The sequence below is a fragment of the Podarcis erhardii genome, assembly GCF_964252035.2.
Source record: "Podarcis erhardii genome assembly, chromosome: 3".
In the NCBI taxonomy this organism is placed as follows: Eukaryota; Metazoa; Chordata; class Lepidosauria; order Squamata; family Lacertidae; genus Podarcis; species Podarcis erhardii.
The window spans coordinates 100,786,776-100,802,356 of NC_138507.1; the positions used below are offsets into that span (position 1 = coordinate 100,786,776).

The 15,581-nt window shown below is 42.0% G+C and overlaps 1 protein-coding gene across 3 annotated transcripts in view; it reads left to right on the forward strand.

Annotated features, from left to right (window-relative positions):
• The window catches only part of EML4 (EMAP like 4), a 94,935-nt gene that overhangs the window by 23,281 nt on the left and 56,073 nt on the right, over positions 1-15,581 (forward strand). For all 3 annotated transcript variants that reach the window (XM_081854576.1, XM_081854577.1, XM_081854578.1), the window contains exon 3: positions 13,942-14,071. In XM_081854576.1, the coding sequence (XP_081710702.1) occupies positions 13,942-14,071 (130 nt within the window). The remainder of the gene's footprint in view (positions 1-13,941; positions 14,072-15,581) is intronic.

Sequence of the window (15,581 nt, forward strand, 5' to 3'; positions counted from 1 at the left end):
TCAGTTACGGTCAATTTCACATGTACAAACGTCACATTTCTGAATGTCAGAAACTTGGTTTAAATTGCCTTTCCTCAGTCTGGTGATCTCAATATGTTGCAAGACTCTAACTCCCATCAGTCCCTGTCAGCATGGCAATGGTCAAAGGTTATAGGGATTGTAGTCCAACAACATCTGGAGGCACCAGGTTGGTGAAGGGTGGATTTTTTTCAGCACATTGTGTTTCACTGCATCAACAGTTGCAGAGCCTTGTTCATTCTACAAGTTTTCTAAGGATGCAGAAATCTACATATGCAAACCAGAAACCTACAGTTCCCGTTTCCATTCTTCCCTTCTATTGGTTGCCTTGAAATGGATGTGTATTTATTCTGTGAAGTACTAAACTGGAATGTTGGGACAAACAAACAAATATGGAAGGAACAAAGTGCTAAGTTCAGTTTTATTTCCTCATTCACACTGAAGGATTGTTTCATCATATGCTGAAGACTCAAAGTCTGTTTCTTTAGGGGTGATTTTTTTCAGTACTGAGTGTTGTCTTGTTTTGTTATGCTGAAATAATTTTAATTAATCTGTCTTCACCCTCTGTTTGTTTAAGTACATTTTGTCTTCTGTGTCCTTCTCAAACCCCATGACTTTTCAGTTCCACCTGCATGCAGTTGACATCCAGGTCTACCCTTCTCTCTTTCACTACTCCAAATTATCCCCCTCACCCCATAGAATCCTAGAATCCTAGAGTTGGAAGAGACCACAAGGGCCATCGAGTCCAACCCCCTGCCAAGCAGGAAACACCACCAGAGCACTCCTGAAATATGGTTGCCAAGCCCCTGCTTAAAGACCTCCAAAGGAGACTCCACCAAACCTTGGTAGCAAATTCCACTGTTGAACAGCTCTTACTGTCAGGAAGTTCTTCCTAATGTTTAGGTGGAATCTTCTTTCTTGTAGTTTGGAACCATTGCTCCGTGTCCGCTTCTCTGGAGCAGCAGAAAACAACCTTTCTCCCTCCTCTATGTGACATCCTTTTATATATTTGAACATGGCTATCATATCACCCCTTAACCTCCTCTTCTCCAGGCTAAACATGCCCAGCTCCCTTAGCCGTTCCTCATAAGGCATCGTTTCCAGGCCTTTGACCATTTTGGTTGCCCTCCTCTGGACCCGTTCGAGTTTGTCAGTGTCCTTCTTGAACTGTGGTGCCCAGAACTGGACACAGTACTCCAGGTGAGGTCTGACCAGAGCAGAATACAGTGGCACTATTACTTCCCTTGATCTAGATGCGATACTCCTATTGATGCAGCCCAGAATTGCATTGGCTTTTATAGCTGCCGCATCACACTGTTGGCTCATGTCAAGTTTGTGGTCAACCAAGACTCCTAGATCCTTTTCACATGTACTGCTCTCAAGCCAGGTGTCACCCATCTTGTATTTGTGCCTCTCATTTTTTTTTGCCCAAGTGCAATACTTTACATTTCTCCCTGTTAAAATTCATCTTGTTTGTTTTGGCCCAGTTCTCTAATCTGTCAAGGTCGTTTTGAAGTGTGATCCTGTCCTCTGGGGTGTTAGCCACCCCTCCCAGTTTGGTGTCATCTGCAAATTTGATCAGGATGCCCTTGAGTCCATCATCCAAGTCGTTGATAAAGATGTTGAATAAGACCGGGCCCAAGACAGAACCCTGTGGCACCCCACTAGTCACTCTTCTCCAGGATGAAGAGGAACCATTGATGAGCACCCTTTGGGTTCGGTCAGTCAGCCAGTTACAAATCCACTGAGTGGTAGCATAGTCAAGACCGCATTTTACCAGCTTCTTTACAAGAATATTATGGGGCACCTTGTCAAATGCCTTGCTGAAATCAAGGTAGGCTACATTCACTGAGTTCCCTTCATCTACCAGGCTTGTAATTCTGTCAAAAAACGAGATCAGGTTAGTGTGACATGACTTATTTTTCAGAAATCCATGCTGACTATTGGTGATCACAGCATTCCTTTCAAGGTGCTCACAGACTGTTTGCTTAATGATCTGCTCCAGAATCTTCCCTGGTATTGATGTCAGACTGACTGGGCGGTAATTATTTGGGTCCTCTCTTTTCCCCTTTTTGAAAATAGGGACAACATTTGCCCTCCTCCAGTCTGCCGGGACTTCGCCTGTTCTCCAGGAATTCTCAAAGATGACTGCCAGTGGTTCTGAGATCACATCTGCCAGTTCTTTTAATACGCTTGGGTGCAGTTCATCTGGCCCTGGAGACTTGAATACATCTAAACTAGCCAAGTATTCTTGTACTATCTCCTTAGTTATTCTGGGCTGTGTTTCCTCTGCTGAATCATTTGCTCCAAATTCTTCAGGTCGGGCATTGTTTTCTTTATCGGAGAAGACTGAGGCAAAGAAGGCATTGAGGAGTTCAGCCCTTTCTGTGTCCCCTGTTTGCATTTCACCATCTTCTCCTCTGAGTGACCCCAATGTTTCTTTGTTCTTCCTTTTGCTACGAACATACCCATAAAAGCCTTTTTTGTTGCTTTTAACCTCTCTAGCAAGCCTGAGTTCATTCTGTGCTTTAGCTTTTCTGACTTTGTGTCTACACGTGCTGGCTATTTGTTTGAATTCCTCTTTGGTGGTTTCCCCCCTTTTCCATTTTTTGTACACATCCTTTTTTAATCTTAACGCAGTTAAAAGTTCTTTAGATAGCCACCCTGGCTTCTTTAGGCACCTTCCATGTTTCCGTCTCATTGGTATTGCCTGAAGTTGTGCTTTTACTATCCCCCTCTTAACAAACTGCCAGCCATCATGAACTCCCTTTCCTTTTAGTATTACTGTCCATGGGATCTCACCCAGCACTTCCCTAAGTTTTATGAAGTCGGCTTTCTTAAAGTCAAGAAATTGAGTCCTAGTATGCTCGGCTGCTCCTTTCCGCTGTATAGTAAACTTCAGAAGAGCATGATCACTCGCGCCTAATGATCCTTCCACTTCTACCCCACTAACCACGTCATCAACATAGGTTAGGACCAGATCTAAAATGGCTGTTCCTCTTGTTGCTTCTCCCACTTTCTGGACAATGAAGGCCAGTGAGGAATCTGTTTGACCTTATGCTCTTGGCTGAGTTTGACATCCAACAAATATCCGGGTAATTGAAGTCCCCCATTACTACTATCTCCCTTCCTTTTGCATGCTTGGCCATCTGTTCCAGGAAGGCATCATCTATGTCCTCCGTTTGGCTTGGGGATCTATAGTAAACTCCCACAATGAGGTCCCTGTTATTCTTCTCTCCCTTAATTTTGACCCAAATGCTCTCACTTTGGCTTTGAGGTTCTAAATCTTGGATCTCTTCATAGGTATACACATCCCTGACATATAACGCCACTCCTCCTCCTTTCTTGTCTGGTCTGTTTCTCTGAAATAGATTGTATCCCTCCATTATTACATTCCAATCGTGGGACTTATCCCACCAGGTTTCAGTGATGCCTATTATGTCATATTTAGTTTGCTGTACCAAGAGCTCAAGCTCATCTTGTTTATTTCCCATGCTTTGCGCATTAGGGTACAGACATTGAAGTCCATTAACCATTCCCCCGTGTCTCTTATTTAAGGATTTTTTCCTCCCACCACTAGGTCTGCGTGCTGTTTGCTCCATTTGGTCTATGACATTTGGATGATCATCTTCATCAATTGATAGACTCCTACCTTCAGGAGCACTGTCTCCCTCCCCCACATTAGTCAGTTTAAAGCCCTCCTGATGAGGTTTCTGAGATTTTTGGCAAAAACATTCCTCCCAACCGTTGTGAGGTGCAGGCCATCGCTTGCCAGAAGTCCATCTTCAAGAAACTGCAGTCCGTGATCTAAGAATCCAAACTGTTCCTGTTTACAGCATTTGCGAAGCCAGCTGTTCACTTCCACTATTTTTCCCTCTCTCCCTAGGCCACGTTGTTCAACTGGGAGGACAGATGAGATGACAATTTGTGCATTTAATTGCTTCAAAGCGATTGTGTATTTCTAAACAATCAGAGCGAACCCTGGGCCTCCTACTTCTTTGAGTCACGTTTCTCCATATATCTGACTCCTGTGTTGGTGAACTAGCCTCCTTCTCAGAGGAGTCCCCTGTCTCCTCCTAGGTGGAGACGGTGTGCTCTGTTGCTTCCAAGAAGAGCTCCAGCTCTCTAATTCTTTGGAGCGTAGCTACATGTTCCTCCAGTTGCTGGACTTTGTCTTCTAAGAGGGCAATCAACATGCAATTGCTGCAGGTAAAGCTGCCTGCAACCTTTGGCAAGATGGCAAACATTGCGCAGGAACCGCAGGCAACTGCAGCTATTCCCTCACCCTCCATCTTGAGAACGTGTCGTTGGGGGTGGCTACAGCGGTCCTCCATCATAAAAAGCGTGAAGACAGGACAAATAACTCCCCCCCCAAAAAACCTAGGTCTCCCCCAACAAACGTTTGAGACTAGCTCCCCTAAATCTAAAAGATGGATCAAACCCTTTTTGCTCCTTCGTCAGCTGCTGCCCTGCTGAAGAATTCTACATGAATTCTACTGAAGAATTCCCCAATTCTACATCTCTGGTATTTCTGCTTTGTTGTTGTCTCAAACGCAATCTGTGCAAGACTTAGCTTCCCTTAGTTTCTCCCAAGCCTTCTCCTGTGCACATTCTTTATCAATTCTTTGGCATCCACCCTGTGGAACAAGCACGCAGCCTTGACTTTAGCTTTGATTGCTTTCTCTCTCTTGCTTTCATTACCCATATCCAGTCTGTTGCCAAAACGTGTAGCTTCTTCCTTTTACAGCACTGCAAAAATATGGCCCTATTTCTCAGTCACCTCAGCAAAACTCTGGCTTCCTAGCACCTAGACTACAGTAATCTTTTCCTTTCCTTCTTATTCTCTTTCATTGTTTGATCCTGGTCCCTCCCCTTCTATCCAACGCTGTCCTGCAAAAACCAGTTTGCAGAGACCTCTCTTTTTTCTTTGATCATACAACACACTGTCTTAAATGCCTTCACTGGATTTCTGTCATCTGGATCCAGCACAATCCCCCATGTCCTTGCCTTCAGAGTTCTCCATGGTCCTGACCCAAGTCTCTCAGCCCTTGCATCCCAATATATCCCTGCACCTGAGCTTCTCTCCTCCAGTTCCACCATCCTCCAGTGGCTGAGAATCTCTTTCTTCCGCCAAAAGGCTTCATACTTTTCTTTCTTGCTGCCTGTACGCTTGGAACTGTCTCCCAGAACGCCTGTCTTGCTTTCTTCACATTTTCCACGAAGACCTAATGTGTAACTGAGCTTGCAAATAAGCCTAAGTAAGTGTAATTGAAATACATTGCTATCAATGTGCAGATGACATGCATCTCTGTTACTCCTTTTCATCTATGTCAGGGAAGCAAAGTGTCTTGGAAGAGGGCAAGGAGCTGAATGAGTGCTAATAATTTGAAGCTTATTCCAGACAAAACAGGTGCTCCTGGTTAGAAGAGAGGCGGATTCTGGATTTGTTTTGGGATGACTTTTAATGGATAAAACTAATTAGCACAAGGATTTCTGTCTGTGCAATGGGACTCTTTGTCCAATCTCACCCCCCACCCCCTGTTCTGGGGAGGAGAGGAAGTCCTGTTGCACAGACAGAACTCCTTTTGCTTAAACCCTTTATTTTGGATGGGGTGTTAATCCCCTTGAAAAATCAAGTTTATAATCTGGAAATGATCCTGGATTTGGGGTGCCTTTTAGTCTTCTAAATTTGCACTTAGATTAAAACCACAAGGTGATCTCTTAATAGGTATTTAAGAGCTAGTGTGTTGTAGCAGTTAGAGTGTTGGAACAGGAGCTGGGAGATCGTGGTTTGAATCCCCATTCATTCTTGAAATTTACTGGGGGCCTTGGACCAGTCACTACCTCTTAGCCTAACTTACCTCAAAGGGTTGTTGTGAGGATAAAATAAGGAGAACTGCGTATGCCCCCTTGAGCTTCTTGGAGAAGAGGCAGGATATAAATGAAATAAAGAATTTTGAACTCCGACCTTCCACAGGTGTACTTTTTTGTAGTATTTTTTCATGAAGAAATTATTTACACATGATAGTATGCAGTGGGACAAACAGAGAGGCAGATCAGCAGCATCTCTTGTTCCTGCTAGGATGTTTTGCCTCCTGGAAAGTCTCGGAATTTCAGTATTTCATGACTTTTCCCTTCACACTACAAAATGTTGGCACTTGCATAGTATGCCAGAAAACGACAACCTGAAAGCAGCGGAGGAGGAGAAGGAGGAGGAAGGTATACTCTGGCGCTTGTGGCTGCCAACGAGATAGATTGCACCACAGCTGGTGTCTGGGAAATGCATTAGGACCTCATAGGGTGTCAAAATATATGTAACATAAGACTGCAGGCCCGGACTGCAAAGACATGTCCACAGCACACACAATGGCACTAGTTAGAGACTGCTTGGATTAAGCCTGCATTTGAAGGGCAAGATGAAGGCTACTGCGCCCCCTCTGAAAAAGCTGCTTCCAGGCTGAAAGCCTAGCGTAATGCATCTGACCCCAGAGGAAGATAAATGGACCAGCCTCTCTTGCTGAACGTGGAGGCAAAGAGCTGAGAATTGGCTTAGATGGAATCTCTAATGGCGAAAAATTCTTTGCACTCTGTGTGTGGAGAATAGGAGAGTATAAGAATGTGATATGTTATCTGTCTCCCACATAAGCACCGTTTCTGGAGATGCAAATGTGTGTTACAGCTGGATGGAATTGTCTTACAGGAGAAGTACAGCCAGGGTTTAGTTTACATTTGAATGAATGTACAACTTTTGTAGCGACTTTGAAACTAGATGGCTCCCCCCCCCTTCTTTTCTTTCTTTTTAAAGAGAATTTCCTGTAATATCAACTAGAAACAGAATCTTTACATGTTGATTTGGGGAATATGTTGACAAATAACCAAAACCTTTTTTGAGTAATGATCTATGGTGCAGATTTACCCCCCTGCAAATTGCGGTTTTAAAATGAAAAGATCTCTCCCCTTCCTGTTGTTCAGTTTCCTTTCTTTATGTGCTTTAACATTGCCTTATCAGTACAAAGGCTGTACCAGAAGAAGAAGAGTTTAGATTTGATATCCCGCCTTTCACTCCCCTTCAGGAGTCTCAAAGCGGCTAACATTCTCCTTTCCCTTCCTGCCCCACAACAAACACTCTGTGAGGTGAGTGGGGCTGAGAGACTTCAAAGAAGTGTGACTGGCCCAAGGTCACCCAGCAGATGCATGTGGAGGAGCGGGGAATCGAACCCGGTTCCCCAGATTACGAGACTACTGCTCTTAACCACTACACCACACTGGCTAATGCTAACCAGAGTTTGCATTTTTAACCAGGGTGCGTACCCCGGTTTCAGATGAAGATAGAACTTCCTCAAAGTTTACAAGGGAAGAAACTGAGGAGTCTTGAACCTACCTCCTCACCCTTGTGGGGAACCCCTGGTTGTCTTCTGCATTGAGTTTAATTTTCTAAACAGTCACTCAGAATTAGCATTTTGCTAACATTTAAATTGTTGAGAGAGAAAGGATTTTGCACAGATTTTTGGAAACTCCCCAGTATTTTCTAAGGAATTCAGTAAAGAATGCACAGGGAGGTTTTATGCATGCATTTCTTGATCAGACCTGTGTTGGATTTGAGAATCTGGTTAAAGCCACTCATTGCAAATGGATCTTGCAATGGAGAATTACTGGTAGTATATTTTATTCTTAACTGCTCCTAAATGCTAGAGGTCAGGGGCCATTTAGTCGCTTCAGAGATACTCCCAGAAGCAATGGGATGGAGAGTGCCAGAGTGCTTCTCTTTGGATTTCTTTTGTAATGACATGGAGAGATAAGTGGATACCAGATGCTTTGGACACTGCCCAGGAAGTATGAAAAGCGGAAGCGCTTCTCATTCACACTTACTCACAGCTGCCGTTTCTATTTTAATGTAGAAGAGCCTACATTTGTTTCCCTTTTGAAGAAATTATTTGTGAACGTAATAAAAAAATTCCCTTGATTATATTTTTCAGTGAGTATGAATTATGAGTAAAATGATGGACTTCTGATTAAATGTGAAAGATGCTTCGATTTTTGTTTTTAAAAATTATTCATAGGATGAGTTTTGCATTAACACACATATAGAGGCCATCAAGTTCAGATAGGGAGTTTGGGTGGGGAGATGATATGAAACAAACCAGTTAATCAACAGTTTGTGTGCCTACAGAATTGAGTGTTGTGAAGTATGTCACAAAGAAAATAACAGACCTGACAATAGCCCTGTCCCTACAAAACTCTCACTCTCTCAACTGACAGGATCACGCCAACTATCTTAGCCACATGTCACGCACAGTGCCCCCTGATGTCTGAGTATCTGTGCAAAGTCTTCTGGAATCTAGAAGGGTTCCAGATTTTGTTTGACACCGTCATGCATACAGCTGTATACGTGAAAGCTTCCTCACTGCAGACATGCTAAATGGGTAGGCATCAGAAGGTGAGGCAAGCTAGCATTTGCTAGTAAAGGCTAGTTAGTATGGCTGATCTGTTCATGCACTGATGGAACATGTTCTTCTTATGAACAGTGCTAATATTTTTAGTTAATCTGTGGGGTTGGTTGGTCCATCAGCCGCTCATGGCAGACAGCATATCGGAAATTATGAATCATAGGCTGGAGCAGTACAGTCATACTTACTTTTTGATAAAGCTAGAAAATCTGATATCCCACCCCGTGCATTGAGTTTGTGCATTTGTAAACATTAATTAAAGAAAGCAAACAAGTACATTTTACACCCCCGAATATACTTTTGGTGCAGCAGTTTTTCATTAAGGAAAGCAATGCTACTATTATGCGTGTGCATTGGCGCTAAAGAATTATTAAAGTATAGTAATAGCCATATTTATGACATATGGGCAGTTGGGGATTTGGATGGTAGATTTGTAGCAAAGTGGGAGCTTTAGGGTATGAAAAGTGAGGTTTGGTTTTTAATAAAGTCATTTAGTGCACAGCCACAAGGTACTGACAGCTTTATTTCCCTTTTCTTGCCTCACCCTTACTATGTATGACCACCCGGTTCCCTTAATCTCTGTCAGTTCTATCCTGACTCTTCTTGATCTTTCTTCCAGTCCTGTGGCACTGAGCTGTCTTAAAGCTTCCAAGGGTTTTCATAGTAGCTTTCTAACGTATCCTGTAGTCCTCCTGTCTGTAATTTTTCTGTGTATCTAAAAATGCATATTCACCGTTGTTCTCTAATGGCAACCAGTTCTGCCCATAACTGCCTGTAGCCTGCAAGTTCTTCTCTGGGTGCAAACATTCTCAAGTTGTTCTAGAGTGAAGATTGTAAGATTCAGGTCAGTTCAGACTGTGAAAAACAAACAAACAAACATATTTTTTATCTCTTTGCAAAAAGCGTTGTGGAAAAAGAACGTTTTGTTACTTTATTATTTTTATTGTTCATTCCTTACGGTTGTATTCATTCCATGATAAATTCCATTTGTCTTCAATGTTCCTTTTTGTTGCTTTTCTTTGTACTTAATTTCAGGGGGAGTATAAGAGGCAACTAATGATGTCTGTTATTTTTGGTGCTTTTCATTTATTGACACGGAACGTTTCAGATCTCCTTACCTTCCAAAGCATCAAATGTGCCAAATTTTAGACCGGCAGAGTGGGGAGAAGATCTCTCTTTTCTTACAGATAATTAAAAATGCCATTGCAGGCACAGTGTTAACTCTTTTCTAAACTGAGAGGGGAAATGGGGCAGGTAGGGAAAAGCACATTGTGGAATAGATTTTAAGAGCTTAAAGGAACTATAAGGTAATTGAGAAGCTGGAATTTTTGTGAGGACAAAGGCAAAGCCCAGAGGAACCCACAAATGTTCTGTTTCCCAAAGAGCAATGTTCGTGCATTCTTGCAACAAAATTGGCCTTAATCTTTCTCTAGCCATTTCTGTTCTCTGATTATGTGCCTGTAGGAGCAACATAAAAGGTTTAAAGAGGGCTTTGTCTAAATCTATGTTATCTTTCATTCACACACACATACTTGACAGGTTTTTAATGAAAGGGGTCTCTCAAGCTTGGCAGATATTATTCTATGAAAATTATCAGAATGGAGATGGAATCCATTATCTGTGGAAGACATTTTCACTACTTTGATCTCCAGCAGTTTGGCTCTAATCCTCATTGCCCAAACACAAGATCTCATTTTACATTCAGCTTGCATCTGGCTCCTGCCCTGAGCCAAAAGATAACACCGAGAGCTAGTCTAGCTGTAATGGTTCGTTCTGGTTTGGCAATTTACATGCAGCATAAAATCAGATGGTTGTATGTATAGTAAGTGCAAAAATGTTACTGTGTTAGGCCTGTTTGAGATAACCAAGTTCCGTTTGGACTTTCATAAACGCCCCCTGCAGTGGTTACACAAGCTGGATTGCTCAGTTGTTTAGAGCATGGTGAAGGTTGCAGGTTTGATCCTCGTAAGGAACAGCTGCAATATTCCTGCATTGCAGGGACTAGAGGGTCCTCAGCGTCCCTTCCAACACTTATGGTTCTATGATACATGGACATGGTCATTTGTGGTGGCTAATGCAAATGGAAAGCGTCACCAAGGCATTGTAATATTGATGTCATGTAACATATCATTCCAGAGGGCTTATTTGTCTGTATAAATGCTGCTGACACTCAGCAGAGTTTAGCCAGGTGTAGAGCACCTTCTTACCTGAAAATCCCCTTTAGAATAATGACTTGGGTCTCAGCATCCTTGGATCATGCTTCTCATCTTGGAACAGGGCTTCCCTGCTTTCCATCCGGAGTCTGTTGGATCAAGCCAATGGCTCATCTATTCCATCATCCTGTTCTCATAGTGCTCATCCAGATGCCTACAAGTAGAACTTGAGTGGGAGATCACTGTCCTTTCTGTAGTTTCCAGCAACTCCAACCATGAAGATGGAGCATAGTCATTGTGGCTAGAAGCCATTGTGATAGCCTTAATCCCCCATGAATTTGTCCAACCTTCTTGATGGTCCTGTTGTGCGCCTTCCTGGAAACCTTTGGGTGAAGGGCCATCTAGAAATATAAACAAATACAGTGGTATTTAGTCTTTTGCAGTTCTTCAGATGCTTTTTGTGAAAGATGGAATAAACTCCCAGCAGCTTGACTGGCAGCCAGAATTTAGATACGATCATTGTGGATGTTTCTTGAGTAGTGCCCATGAGTATCTCACTGGCTGTGTTTGAACGTCACACCATAGTTTACATTTAACTAGTCAATATTTCTCCTCAAACCACAAGCAGAGGATAAACCGTACTGATGCTTTGGAGAGAAGCAAACCATGAGCCCGTGTTCATAAAGCACGAGAAACCAAGGCTTGCGGTTTGTTGCTCTCTACAGGGTGAAATAAAGCAGTGATGTTTGAGCAGAGTGTATTACCACACTTCTCATTTGTGTTAAGTCATACTTAAACATTAACTACAGTGGTACCTTGGGTTACAGACGCTTCAGGTTACAGACTCCGCTAACCCAGAAATAGTGCTTCAGGTTAAGAACTTTGCTTCAGGATGAGAACAGAAATCATGCTCCGGCGGCGCGGCAGCAGCAGGAGGCCCCATTAGCTAAAGTGGTACTTCAGGTTAAGAACAGTTTCAGGTTAAGTACGGACCTCCGGAACGAATTAAGTACTTAACCCGAGGTTCCCCTGTATTTGCAAACAAATCCCACAACGCTACCTTTTATGCATCCAGTAAGTAAAATCTATCACCCAGGACAATTTGTTCTGTTGAATGTCATTGCAACACAAATTTAGCCCTTTTCAGGTAATTCAGTGTGACCAAGTGAGGGGAAAATTGATGTGGGAGGCAGGGAGCTCGTGTACCAGCCCTTCCCCCTCCCAAAATTATAATGCCTACTGGTCTCTCCCACTCCATTCCCATCTCTAACGTATTTAACATAAAGGTCAGATGGGGGCTTGTAAGCATGTTTAGCTGAGCAACCTTAGAAGCCTCTCCCCAATCAGGAAGCCTTTATTCTTCAGTTTATATGGATGCTAGTGATTTTAGGATAAATGAAAGGGGAAAACATTGACATCTCCCCCACCCCAATTCTTTCCTTTCATCAAAGCAAATTTTATTCCTCTTGAACATCTGCTAAATGCCTGTTTTGGTTCTGAATTTATATATTTCCTGTGAACTTTGAAAGCATGTTTTTTCTTTCTTTCTGTCTGACAGGAAATTTAGAGCTGTGGTAGTTGTGTCCCTCCCATTCACAACTCCATAGAACTGGCAGCCTCTGAGGTATTGATCTATTATGGTAATGCAGAATGGAAGGGAGTTCACCTACAGTTCAAGGGCGAATGAAGCGTCTCAGATATAGTTTCTGCCTTTCTGATCCCTGGGAAGGATCTCAGAAATAGTTTCGTTAATAGTACTCGATGGCACCCAGCCAAAATTTCCTCAGGTTGCTGCGTGCAAAAGGAAGTTGCTTTCGCTCTGAAGTGGCCAGGGCAATTCCTGTTCTCACTGAGCAATGTCTGAGCCCAAGTGACTGAGTACACATCAGACCTGTTAAATTATTTTCATAATGTTCCATGTGCAGTGGTAACATTTAGACATTTAAAGAATATCATCATTCTCCATACCTGGCATTCTCATCATGGTGTCTGTGGGCATCACAATGCCCACAGACACCCCCTTGGCACCCGCCAAGGCCCCTGGTCCTTCCCAGTTTTTAAATGGTTTTCTGAATTTCCAGTTCAGGGAGGGGGAGTTGCCTCCTTTTTTGTGTGTCTTTGTGTAGCTGCTCTGCCTGTTGGGGAGCTCTCTTTCAAACTTTCTTCTGTGAAATTTATGGTGCCCACAGCAGTTTGTTAGATTGCCAAATGTGCCACCAGACTCAGAAAGTTTGGGGACCCCCTATTAAATATAAATATATTAGATATCGTCGCCATCTCCTTATAGAACAGACAGGGCAGTACGAGCTATTAGTGTACATTCTTACGTATTCATTGTCATCAGACCATATTAAGTAAATAAATGTAATGGCGAGCTGTCATGATCAGGTGTGCAGTGGGAAAATATTGCAGTTTAATATTGCTTATTAAACTGAAGCAGTATGTTAATGATGGTGGTCATGAAATAAGAGCCATCTGGTGGCCAAAACCCATGGAGGGTTTTGAAGAATAAGTTGCAAGGCCAAGTTATCAGAAAAGAGAGGAAAAATGACAAAGACCTGGAATCTTTTCTGTAGATGACAATGTACTGTGTCTTCCATGGAGTCACAGTGCTGGGCAAGATGCATTTTAGTCTGACTTAGTGTGTGTGTGTATATATAAATATATTTGTATTCCTAGACTTCACTTTAATTGTAATCTTACTCTCTGATCTAGAGTATGGGGGGATCCTTTAAAAATAATAACCCAAAACAATCAAATGACATCTGGCAACCTGATGGTATTTGGTTTATTTTTATTCCTAATGATAGTCTTTGAAGTTAAAAGAAAGAAACTTTAAAGTTAAATTTTCCATTTCAGTATTTTATACAACAACAAATGCACTCCAAGTTCTGGTCAGCAAGTTACTTGTTTTGTTAACTGTGCATATATAGAGTTTTGATTATTAGTTTCTACAGTATTCACAACCTTTGCAGAATAGGACAATGTTGAAAGCTTGGGTGGGCAGAAAAGTGATATTTATTTTGTGTGAAGGAAAAATGCTTCCTGTATAAAACGGGGGTGGGGGGAGCAAGTTATAACTGTTTTTCCAAATGGTGGTTTATTGATTTTTAAGGATATCAAAGGGCTGTTTTGCTTGGATTCTGCTCAAGTACCGTTGTTGACTGACAAGCCGGCCACACATATACCAGATGTGCAGCCTTTTTATCTTCACTGTTGTTCTATCAAAGCCAATCTCAAATGTGATAAATCTCAATTTGAATGTCAGTGGGGGATGTTTTTGAAGGCTGTTACGAATTACCTTCTCATTGTGTTTCTCGTAGGTCAGCCGGGCCTCCGTGAAGCTATCTCCCTGTCCTGCATCACTAATGGAAGTGCAGGAAGCAGAAAAGCTAGCCATAGCCCTTCCATACCAATAGCTCGAAAAGAAACACTTTCGTCTGCTGCTAAAAGGTATACCTCGTCCTTGAAACAATAAATACATAAACTTGAGAAATGTGGAACACAAGTCAGAGTGTACTCAGTTCACAGAGCAGCGTTCAAATCCCTATCCATCCAGGAACCTCACTTGTGAATAATTCGCAATAATTTATATGCTGCTTGATTGCAATAAAAGCCTCAAAGCAGTTTACAAAAAGAACAAAACTATAAAATTAACCATCGAAAAAAAGCAATTTATAACATTCCAAAATTAAATAAAATCACTGATAAAATTAAAGCACATTTCTACATTCTACAGGCACAAAAAAAAGGATTCTGACTGATGTCAGTAGTCAGCACGGATATTATTATTGTTATTGTTACTACTACTATTACAAGTATTACTACTATTATTAGAAATTTTAAAAAATGGCTGGCTATATCACTTTGTAGCCTATTCTGCCTTCATTCTCCCTTTGTTTTGCCTCTGTTTTACCTGCTTCCTGATTTAGGGCCAATTATTTCCATTTTTGTCTATCGAAAGCCCAAGGCATAAAAAGAGATAGGGAGGATAGAAGTTGAAGTTAACTACTTTTCTTAACCATTTGCCTGATGGCCAGAAGCTAACAAAAACATGTTTGTGTGGTATTCTGATATATTTATAGGTCCTGGGTATTCTGGGCTTATTTATTTATTTTAAAGCTTTCTGTTTGTTGCATTTGAAAATCTCAGGGCTTTTCCTAGTAAAGACACAAAGCTGAAGCAGTTTCTCTGAAGGTCTGTGTCATATATCTGCCATGTGCCCATTTGCATGATGATGATTGTGTTGGTGTCTGCATTGTTTGTGGTTTAAATACAGCCTGTCCCTTAATCCCTTCTGCCTTTGACCTACAGGAATGGCCTGTGTTGTTGTATGTGCAAATAAGTCCAAATTGCTGTTCTTTGAAATTTCATTGCTCTATCCATGGAAGAATAAGATAGTTTCGCAGTATAGCAGAGATGAGGAACCTGTGGCCTTCCAGAATGGCCAGTGATCGAGGAAGATGGGATTTGTAGTCCAATGACATTACGAGGATCAGTTTTCCCATCTCTGCCCCAGGAGTTAATGATCTTAGCTCATGCATGCTGAATCTAATATTCCCCATCAAGTATGATATATGCCATATTAGTAGAAATGCTGCTTAAATCATCAATATTTGCAACATATTTTAATAGCAAGCAGAACATCAGTGGTTCCTTTTGAAGTCTAGCTGTCACTTCCAAACGAGTCTTGATTCAGGATGTAACTACCCTGGAAGAGACAAAAAAGAAAGAAAGACAATATTTGATTCACTGTAGGATAACTGGCATGATGACTGTCACAATACCAGCAAGCAAGAGCTGCCAGTACATCTGTCATAATAATAAACTTCAAAGTTGTTTTCTCTAGTGGTAAGACATTTCCTAAGGTTTGTTTTTCCATACAATATTGCTTTGTCAGAGATCCTGGAAAAAGTTGAAAGTTAATTGCAGCAGTGGTTTTACCCCCCCCCCCCTCTTCTTA